General features: G+C 46.2%; 1 protein-coding gene across 1 annotated transcript; it reads left to right on the forward strand.

Moving 5' to 3' along the window:
- Nucleotides 1-2,661: 2,661 nt before the first annotated feature.
- Nucleotides 2,662-10,559, forward strand: ZP4 (zona pellucida glycoprotein 4). Its single transcript, XM_004319288.1, has 12 exons — nucleotides 2,662-2,836; nucleotides 3,119-3,240; nucleotides 3,320-3,422; nucleotides 4,996-5,148; nucleotides 5,914-6,101; nucleotides 6,642-6,739; nucleotides 8,022-8,152; nucleotides 8,334-8,523; nucleotides 8,600-8,747; nucleotides 9,046-9,121; nucleotides 10,124-10,228; nucleotides 10,456-10,559. The coding sequence occupies exons 1-12, from the start codon at nucleotides 2,662-2,664 to the stop codon at nucleotides 10,557-10,559; spliced, it is 1,593 nt and encodes a 530-aa protein (XP_004319336.1).
- The last annotated feature ends 477 nt before the right edge of the window (nucleotides 10,560-11,036 follow it).

Consider the following 11,036-nt stretch of genomic DNA (forward strand, 5'->3'; position numbering starts at 1 on the left):
TGGGGACCCTGGAAAGCCAGGGTTATAATATAGTCCTTTGGTAGGTGACGTTTTATATGCCTATAAAACGTGAGTCAAATGAACACTGCAGTGATGACAGGGCTTTTGATAAGTCTACAATTTATGTGATTTGTATTCTACCTGTAATCCCACTAAAATTATTATTTTTTACTTTTTTATTTTTTCCTTAATATTTATTTATTTATTTTTGGCTGCATCGGATCTTAGTTGCGGCACCCGGGATCTTTCATTGTGGCACACAGGCTCTTCGTTGTGGTGCATGGGCTTCTCTCTAGTTGTGGCATGCATGCTCCAGAGCACGTGAGCTCTGTAGTTGTGGCATGAGGGCTCAGTAGTTGTGGCACACGGGCTTAGTTGCCCTGCGGCATGTGGCATCTTATTCCCCTGACAAGGAATTGAACCGGCTTCCCCTGCATTGCAAGACCGATTCTTAACCACTGGACCACCCGGGAAGTCCCCCATTAGAATTGTTTTTAAACGAGCAGATGGTTTTAATATAAGAGAATACTAAGAGCAGCCTTTGCCCTTCCAGATTCAAAGGGCAGAGGGTTACTTTTGAGATAATCGGGGCTCCTTGAGGTGGACCACATATTATCAGTGCATTTTCTCTCCCGAAACCGAGTCGTGTCGTTGAATAAAGATGTCCTCAGAGGATTTAGTGCAGAAGTGAGTGTGAACTCACCTCATCTCAGCCCTGCTGGTGTATCTTGGGATTCACCCTTGACCCTCTACATCAGCGTGACTGGTGTGAGCCTGGGTGGACTTCCACATATCACAACATAGTTGCAGACTTTCATGTTTGTTTCTCAGCTGTATAAACACATACTCTCACAAGGGAATGCAACCCCAGAAGTACAGACTGCTCTTCAGACTCGGCACTGAGCAAAGGAGGCCATCGCTTGGCACTTGCTTTCTTTTCACCTCCCATCTCACCTTTGTTTCCCAAGCACATAGACTTGTCTTGTTAATGTTAGCGACAATTTAACAAGTCACGATTATGCAGCAAGGTTTGTATGATAAGCACTACCCATACATAATTTAATCGAACAAAAACCTGTTCGTTATAATAATACCTCCCCTGTGAGGTAGGTGTTATTATCCCCATTTTCCAGACGTAAAAATTGTAACTCATTGACAGAGGTCACTGAGCTAGTAAGTAATGACTCAGAATTGATACCCAGATTCTCCCATTGCCAAAATCCATATAACCATATTCTATACTGCCTCCAAGTTTTAGCAAAATAGGTAAACTTTCCTTGATTTTTCAATACTTTAGGGAGCAACATTCATAAGTCCAGTGGAGAGACTGGCCGTTCAGCTCCTGAGACATCACACACAAGTCCAACCCTCATCCTTTTTTTTTATTGAATGAAAGATTCTTGAAATTCTATAGTGCTTTACAGTTTTCAAAAGTTTCACACAGATGATTTCATATAATCTCATAATAACCTTTTTCCCCCACCCCTATCTTGCCCCTCCCTCCTTCCCCCTCCCCACTGGTAACCACTCGTTTGTTCTCTATATCTGTGAGTCTGTTTCTTTTTTGTTTTATTCACTAGTTTGTTATATTCCTCTTCATTCTTATACTTATTCACATGTATAATGACTTGAAGAAAAAACACCTAAATATTATGAGTTTGAGCTCATCACAAAGGAAATGAATCTGTACCAGTGAGGTTGGCAAACCACATTTTCAAGGGGGTTAGCCTTAGGACATGGCCACTAATGAAAGCACATTCATTGATTCATTCTTTCCCCGGTAAACACTGAGGACACACTTTCTAAGTCTTTCAGGATGCAATGCAAAAACATCGGTCCCTGCCCTCAAGTGCTTCTAGTAGGGACACTGAGTAAATAAGAGGCCATTAACATCCAATGTGGTAAGTCCTGTGAGTAAGTAAATGGGATGTGATGGGCTAGTGGCCAAACCCAAACCAGACAGAGGTGTTGGAAAGCCACATCCCATCCCCGAGGGCAGAGTCCAGCATTTCCTCAGTGTCGTTTGTCACCACATGGTTAAATGAGTTGTGCAATTTCCCCGGGGAAGACACATGCTTATTCGCTTTTATTAGTTGAAGAGAATTATAGATACCTGGTTACACGTTCTCAGTGCTCTGACAAAGATTCTTAGTCAACTTGGGAAAATTGTTCCTATCATAAATATTAGGCTAAATACAATCAAAAGAACACAGCTGCCGGGAGATATTCCCATTTTACAGATGAGAATACTGAGATTCTGAGAGGTAGTAACTTACCCAGTTCATACAGCTCATAAGTGGCAGAGCTAGGATTTACACCCAAATATGCAAGCTTCTAAAGGAAGGTCAATAAGCTAGTAAATTAAGTGCTACACTGAGCAACCGGGAGAAAGCCTCTCTCAGCTAAAAGGCACCACATTGTTCCTGGGCTCTGAAGACCACCTGATTTCGATGTTTAAAGCACTGCAGCTGCAGACTGTGGCCTAAAGTGAATGAAGCTGGAGGAATCACCCTTTCCAAAGGAGTCCCACCTGCATGCTACATAGATGTGCACCTGAAACGAGCTTTCCCTCTGTATATAAAGGGCATGGGGAGCGTGGGCTCCTGGGAGAGGAAGTGCAGGACAGGAAGCGTGGTCAGTCGGGCTCCCGGTGACGCTGCTATGTGGCTGCTGCAATCCCTCTGGCTCTGGTTTCCGCTGTCTGTTGCTCTGAGTGGCCAGCATGAGCCCAAGGCACCAGGTTATCCCGGTGGACTCCGCTGTGGGCTAAGGAGCTTTCAGTTCACCATAAACCTCAGCCAGGAGACAGCAACTCCTCCTGCACTAATAGCTTGGGGTAGGTTTGAAGGCTGAGCCAGGCAATGGCGTGTCTCCTCTACTGCCTAGAACTGCCCTCTGCTTCCTGTCCTAATGCTTCCCCCCTTTGCTAAAACTCTGCCACTTCTCTCTATAGAACGAATCTTTTAAAATGTAGCTTTGCTTCTGAATCCGATTCCCCTTTTGTTCCTCTTTTCTTGGCAGCTATCCCTGGGGTCTAAGGCAAAGCTGGCAGTCCTTTCCCAGCACTGGTGACAGTGGTGACCAACCATCTGTGCTTTCCCCCCTTCCCCGCCCCCAGATAATCGCGGTCTGCCGCACAGGCTGCAGAATGACTCTGAGTGTGGCACCCGGGTCACCGAGGGCCCTGGCAGCTCCCTGGTGGTGGACGTGTCCTACAGCGGCTGCTATGTCACTGAGTGGGTGAGTACGACCCGGCCCTCAGGAACGCTGAGACACCTGTGCCAGCATCCAGGCTGACTCCCGGGGCCTGTCTCTCCAGGACTCCCACTACATCATGCCCGTTGGAGTTGAAGGAGCAGATGCGGGTGGACGCAGGACGGTTACAGAGACAAAGCTGTTCAGGTGTCCTGTGGATCTCCCAGGTAAGGGCTGGAAACTTCCAGGTTCTGGGTGGTATGGAGCTGCCTGGAAGATGCCCTCAGGCATCTTCTACCTGCTGTGTGCAGTGCCCCCGGGCACCCGTGGAGGACTGTCTTCTAACTCTCCTCTCCACAGGAGACCTTAGGCTAACCACCACCTGAGCGATGACTTGGGGCCCAGGCACTGTGGGTGGTGCTGCACGTGTCACCTATAATCCCAGCCCAGTGCTGTGAGCCCTACTGATGGCCCCCAGCAGGGAGCTTACCAAGTGCCCGTCACTGGTAGGTGGCAGAGCTGGGATTCAACCAAGAGTTATCCCAGGACCAGAGCTCCCCGCGCCTTGAAGGGTAGGGAAGGAAGCTGAAGTTATCAAGGAGACTCGGCAAATGCCTTCTAGAAGCAGGCTGCGCTGAGAATAGGGCTCAGCGTCTTCAGCTAGGGGCGCTGCTCGATTACTTAACTGGGTAATTAATAGGGAGTATGACACCAACTCAACTCCAGCAAATCTTGCCTTGCCGCCTGAGAGCCCTACCTCAGTCATAAGAGCCGAACTTGTAATTCTTCACACCTGCCTTGTTAGGCGGTAGCCACTGGGGTAATACTGATGAAATACAGGATTATAGGCCCCACTCCCTACCTACTAAATCAGAACTGCATTTCAAAATGATGGTAATTTAAAGTACACTGAGATTGAGAAGTGCCTTTTAAAGAACAGAATTAAGGGGCTCCCCTGGTGGCGCAGAGGTTGAGAGTCCGCCTGCCGATGCAGGGGACATGGGTTCGTGACCCGGTCCGGGAGAATCCCACGTGCCACGGAGCGGCTGGGCCTATGAGCCATGGCCACTGAGCCTGCGCATCCGGAGCCTATGCTCCGCAATGGGAGAGGCCACAACAGTGAGAGGCCCGCGTACCGCAAAAAAAAAAAAAACAAAAAAAACCAGAATTAAGAATTCTTTATTTTTAACATCTTTATTGGAATATAATTGCTTTACAATGGTGTGTTAGTTTCTGCTTTATAACAAAGTGAATCAGCTATACATATCCCCATATCTCATCCCTCTTGCATCTCCCTCCCACCTTCCCTACCCCACCCCTCTAGGTGGTCACAAAGCACGGAGCTGATCTCCCTGTGTGATGCGGCTGCTTCCCACTAGCTGTCTGTTTTACATTTGGTAGTGTATATATGTCAGTGTTACCCTCTCACTTCATCCCAGCTTACCCTTCCCCCTCGCCGTGTCCTCATAGTCCATTCCCTACGTCTGCATCTTTATTCCTGTCCTGCCCCTAGGTTCATCAGAGCCATAAGAATTCTTTACTTGAATAAAAAAGTTGAGTCTCACTGCTTCTTCCAATCTTATTGGTATTTCTTCTTCCAAAGAGGACTCCTTTTAGGGGACTCCTATAAGGTGATCTAATAGTTAATTTTCTAACTCAGATATAATCTCTGTTATGTACATATCTCTTTCAATCACGTAGATGTCTATGGGAATTGAAAGTTAATGCTTTGTAATGAAATGGCCTCTTCTTAAAGACCAAACTTTGTTACTTAGCGTTGCTCTTCTCTGCAAAATCTAGCCCTAGACATCCCAAATGCTGGCCTTTGCGACTCTGTCCCAGTGTGGGACAGACTGCCATGTGCTCCTTCACCCATCACTCAAGGAGACTGCAAGCAGCTAGGCTGCTGCTACGATTCTGAAGAGACCAATTCCTGTTACTACGGAAACACAGGTGAGTCACTATATCTTTGAAATCAGCTGAAGAAAAGTGCCTGCAATTACCACTAACTAAACCCAGAGAAGGGTTTTCTCCCCCACCCCCATCCAGAAGGCAAATACTAAAGATGACCAGAGGTTGATGTATAAGCAACACCTCCTAGAACACTTGACTGTAAGTGACAGAGCTTTCTACAGCCTTCCATCGTCTGTTCTCCTAGAATCCAATGTAAAGCAAGTAACTCTCAATGAACTCAAGAAGCTAAGTCTTTGCAAGACGCTAATTGACAGAAACCTAACCAATTCCCAAGAAATAGCCACTGGTGGCTGATTGTCTAGAGAGCTTTAGTTCAAAAGATGATTATTTGTCCCAAACCATGCTCCAAGTTTTTCCCATTAAAACAAAAGAGACTCTCATTAAACACCTAGATGCCACACTCAATTCTATGCTCTGAATTCTAGCTGATCAGTAAAACAAAGCAGGTACGGCTCTCCCCATTCTACAGATAAAGTTGATGCAAGGAGGTTAAATACTCTGCTTGAGGCCACACAGTAAGTGGTGGAGGCAAGATTCAAACCCAAGTGGCCATCCAGAGCCTTGATGAAGCTCTGGATGGCTGAACCTGCATCAAGGTCACTAGCTGGGAATGCAGCTTTTCTAGGAGGCGGGGGAGAGGAGGGCGGGGAATTTAAAAGAACTAAACTAAATTAGACTCTTGTCTGGCTGGCTCAGTAACAAGCGAGATGACCTGCCTTCAGCACAGTTGCTCTGATGTTTCAGTGACCGCACGCTGTACCCAGGACGGCCACTTCTCCATCGCTGTGTCTCGGAATGTGACCTCACCCCCACTGCTGCTGAATTCTGTGCACTTGGCCTTCAGGAATGACAGTGAATGTAAACCTGTGATGGCAACACACACCTTTGTCCTGTTCCAGTTTCCGTTTACTGCCTGTGGTACTACAAAATGGGTGAGAAGAGCTGACCTTGGGCTCTGTTCCTGACTTCAAGTTGGGTAGGAATGCCCTAGTGATGGGGGGAGAACTGGAATAGCTTAGCCGTGACCACTGCTTGGTGTATAGGATGGTCTCTAGGACACAGAGGGCTTCATCACAGAGAAAGCTGAAACCTCCCCAGGGCACTCGGCTAAGTCATCCCACCTGCACTCCAACGAGGGGCTAGTACCCCTTACCACACTGTAGAAGAACCAATAACAGGTTCTTCCCACTGCACTGCCCTGGGAAACGAGCAGGGAGGTCAGCTGAGATAGGTAGTATTTCTGGCTGCCTCATCTGAGTACTCATAAGCCTCTTCCTGTCCCTTTGTCCTGAAAGTAAGGTGAAATGATAAGTTGCCAGTTAGTCAATGCCACCTGCTCTTGCCTCCACTCATGTTGTGAAAAATGCAAACTATGATAGGGCAGCCTTGCTGAGCACTGAACCAAAGCAAGTTATGAGTGAAGCAGCATCTGGCTTGCAGGAGTGACAAGACTTCTTTACCTGCCCTTGTAGATCACTGGAACCCAGGCAGTATATGAAAACGAGCTGGTTGCAATTCGGGATGTGAGAACTTGGAGCCATGGTTCTATCACCCGAGACAGTATCTTCAGGTAAGGGTCTTAGTTAACCTGACCTTGCTTGACCAGAATGCCTGACTTCCCGTCTCGCATAAAGCAGGAGTTCTAGAGTAAACATGAATCCAGAAATGACCATCTCCTCATGACAGGCGAATCTCAGCTGCCTTGCTTGTCCAATCTCACTGACCGTTATTAGATCCAGTAGCCCTGCATTACTGCCACCAACTTGATCTAAGCCTCAAACTTACCTGACTTCTAATTCATTTCACCGGGTCTTTTGTTTCTCACTCTGGTCTCTTCCTTCTACCCCCCCACTGTTTAAGCTGTAGCAAAATGAATACCTTTAAAACCTTAGCATACTTAAAGCTTTCTCTTGGTCTTCCTAGAGCTGAAGCTTAACGTCATGAGCATAGCTTGCAGGGCCCTACTTCTCCAGCCTAACCTTTCTCAGTCCTTCCCTCACTATTCCCTAACCCCAGACTGTGCTTCTAGAGTATTCAGTGGCCCTCAGGCTTCTTGCCTCCATACTTTACTCTCATCTATCTCTGTTACTTTTATCAAATCCCCTGCAACATCTTCCCTGACTACCCCCTCCTCAGAAGGTACGTTTTTCTCATAGTACCATATCTATTTCTTAATTGAAGTATAGTTGATTTACAATGTTTTAATTTCTGCTGTACAGCAAAGTGATCCGGTTATATATTTTTTTCATATTTTCCATTATGGTTTGCTACAGGATATGGAATATAGTTCCCTGTGCTGTACAGTAGGACCTTATTTATCCAGTCTCTATGTAATAGTTAGCATCTGCTAATCCCAAACTCCCAATCCATCCCTCCCCCATGCCCTCTCTGCCTTGGCAACCACAAGTCTGTTCTGTCTGTGAGTCTGTCTGTGTTTCATAGATAAGTTCATTTGTGTCCTATTTTAGATTCCACATGTAAGTGATATCATATGATATTTGTCTTTGTGTCTGATTTCACTTAGTATGACCATCTGTGGGTCCATCCATGTTGCTGCAACTGGCATCATTTCATTCTTTTTCATGGCTGAGTAGGGTTCCATTGTATCTACCACATCTTTATGCATTCATCTGTTGACCATATCTGTTTCTTGTATGGTTTTTATATCAAACTCTCAAACACTGATCTTGTTGACATATCAGTCTCCCCAATGATAGCTCTCACAAGGCCAGAATCACACAACACGTTTATAAACTTGTTCTAACACCTATCACTTAACGGTTCCTCAAACCTTAAAGAGGTGACATGGCCCACCCACCCAAGATAGTAGCTAAAATCTTATTTTTCTGCAGGCTTCGAATCAGCTGTAGCTACTCTGTAAGCAGCAATGCTCTTCCAGTGAATGTCCAGGTGTTTACTGTCCCGCCACCCCTTCCTGAGACCCAGCCTGGACACCTCACTCTGGAACTCCAGATTGCCAAGGGTAAGACCCTCTTTCGTGGAGAATCTGGCCTCTAGTCCAAGTCTTGTCACTTCTCTGGGCATCAAGACCCTACCTTGGTAACAAGATATGTGCCAGAGGTGTTTATGTGGGTGATGGTCTATCTCAAGCCACCAGAGGTTCCAAGCTTTTTACCACTTCAATTTGGTTTGGCCTCTTGCAGACAAACACTATAGCTCCTACTACACTGCTAGTGACTACCCAGTGGTGAAGTTGCTTCGGGATCCCATCTACGTGGAAGTCTCCATCCAACACAGAACAGACCCCAGTCTAGAGCTGCGCCTACACCAGTGTTGGGCCACGCCCAGCACAAACGCCCTGCTCCAGCCCCAGTGGCCCATGCTGGTAAATGGGTAAGTGGCTTTTTCCTGCACCTGCGTTAAACACCCTCCACGGAGCCCATCTTGACTGCCAGATATCCTTGCTTAGATGCCCCTACACTGGAGACAACTATCAGACCAAACCGATCCCTGTCCAGAGAGCCTTGGACCTGCCATTTCCTTCTCACTACCAGCGCTTCAGCATTTCCACCTTCAGTTTCGTGGACTCAGTGGCAAAGCAGGCACTCAAGGGACCGGTATGATGCCACCTTCTGTGTTCTTCAGCAGGGCTGTAAACCCCCCAGCTCACTGTCTCACTCTTCAGCCGAAGTGGCCCTTAAACATTGGTTGTTGGTACTGCTTTGGAGCAGTCAAGGGATGCCAATGGCATGTGTGACATGTCAACTAGAATCGAATATTTTAGTGATTCTGTGATGTCAGCTTGGTTTTTCAGGATTTTCTGAAACTTCTTGATTTCTTCCTGGGGGAGACAAAGCAGGTTTGAAGACTTATCATGATGTGTTATACCACGATCCCAATTCTTTTGGCTCCCAGGTGTATCTGCACTGCAGTGCATCGGTCTGCCAGCCTGCTGGGACACCATCCTGTGTGACAACCTGTCCTGCCAGACGTAAGTTTCCAAGCTGTCTACACCAGAGGACAGATTTCAGTGTATGTGTATTTCATTTGTATTTCAGATCAAACCTTCTTTAGCCTGTGGCAAATGAGTCAAACCAAAGATTCATCTTATTAACGAAGCTTCCTTAAGTACTTGCATGATGCAGTAGAACAGAAATACAGCTAGTTTCCTAGAGTTCCAGGCCTTCTAAATATAAGCTATAAATCCTGAAAACTCTCAGCTTTAGCTTTTCTCCATATAAATCTTGACTTAGCCAGGAGTCAAATGGGTTCACAGCCTATAATCTAATAAAACATTTCTGGTCTGTCCAGATATAAATGTAGACCTCTATACTTGCTTGAAGGCAGGTCTGGCAACAAGGCCTGAAGCCTTACAGGTGGAATAGGATTGCAGACTTAGAGTTACGTGCTCTAAAGATCAGGCCCAATGCTCATACAGTTGTATACTCCACCCGATCCCACAAATCTTACCTGGCTCCTGAATCAACTGGGATTCATGACCCCTGAAGCTTTAAGTCCCTTATGGCAAAAAAAAAAAACACCTCATAGTATTTTTCATAACTATCATCTAATAGATGAAATATTCAACATCCAACTGCAATGATACATACACTTGTATACATATATGTCTATAAAAACTAAAACTTTGAAAGTTCAAAGATCTACCACTGGCAGTAGAAATAGGATTCAAACAGAGCTCTGCTATTAGTGTCTTACCAGGTACCTTTATATCATAGGGTCTCAGTACTAAGGTACAACTGTTTAAGCATCTCTACGTAAGAAGAATGACAGTTTGGGGATAGTCCAAAGTCATCATTTGTCTGGAAGTGTTAATACAAATGAGCAAGTCTGAGACTTTGTATTGAACACATTGAGGTTTTTCTTGAGGCCCACGGAGCAGAGCTACCCATACCAAGCGACCTGGCACTATTTTACACTCCTTAACCACTCACACCACATGTACTAACAAATCCCTAACTCATCTCTCCAACAGGAAGAAGAAGCTCTGACGTGCATTTTCAGAACAGCACTGCTAGCATTTCTAGCCAGGGTCCCATGATTTTACTCCAAGCCACTCAGGACTCTTCAGAAAAGCTCCGCAAATACTCAAGTGAGTGGAAGGAGACCCCCAGGAGGTCCCGTATCTGAACCATTGGTCAGACCAAAGCTACTTGCTCACCCCTGCTTCCCTTACTGATTTGGTCAATGTGAACCTCAGAGGGAATTGTCTAGCTTTTTTTCCTGTAGCTCAAGACTGGCAGTCTTTACTGGGATGTAGAATCACTTGATTTTCCTCATGCATTAATCTACCTTTCCATCCTCCAGGGTCTCCTGTAGACTCCCAAGCTCTGTGGGTGGCTGGCCTTTCTGGAACCTTAATCATTGGAGCCTTGTTAGTGTCCTACCTGGCCATCAGGAAACGGAGATGAGCTACTCAGACCAAATGTGTTAATAAAACCAGATTGCACCGCTAGCCTGTGCGCAGCTTCTCATTTGAAAGGTAAAAAGTGATTTCTTTACACTAGCTCATCTACTGTTAGCATCACCTCTTTCCAGCTTGGGGTAATTTTTCCTTCTGCAGCCCTCCTATCTTCTGAAGAGAACATTTCAGTAGAATTTCATAGTTGGTTGACAACTCAAGCAGAATCTACAAGAACTTAGTATCTCAGGCTTAGCAGATCTTGTACGGGTTTATGAGGGTGTGGAACAAAACTCTTCCACAAAGTTGATCAAACTTAGGTAGAACTAGTCTAGAGCTAGTCAAGAATCTTCTAGCTCAGGGGCCCCCAACCCCTGGGCCATGGACCCGTACCGGTCCTCGGCCTGTTAGGAACTGGGCCTCACAGCAGGAGCTGAGCAGTGGGCAAGCGAGTGAAGCTTCATCTGCTGCTCCCCCATCGCTCCCC

Source organism: Tursiops truncatus, chromosome 16 (genome assembly GCF_011762595.2).
Source record: "Tursiops truncatus isolate mTurTru1 chromosome 16, mTurTru1.mat.Y, whole genome shotgun sequence".
NCBI lineage: Eukaryota > Metazoa > Chordata > Mammalia > Artiodactyla > Delphinidae > Tursiops > Tursiops truncatus.

Coding starts and splice junctions, on each gene's coding strand:
- ZP4 (XM_004319288.1), top strand. CDS start 2,662: ATGTGGCTGCTGCAATCCCTCTGGCTCTGGTTTCCGCTGTCTGTTGCT. Junction 3,241..3,319: donor GCTGCTATGTCACTGAGTGG/GTGAGTACGACC, acceptor CTGTCTCTCCAG/GACTCCCACTACATCATGCC. Junction 8,524..8,599: donor TGGCCCATGCTGGTAAATGG/GTAAGTGGCTTT, acceptor ATCCTTGCTTAG/ATGCCCCTACACTGGAGACA.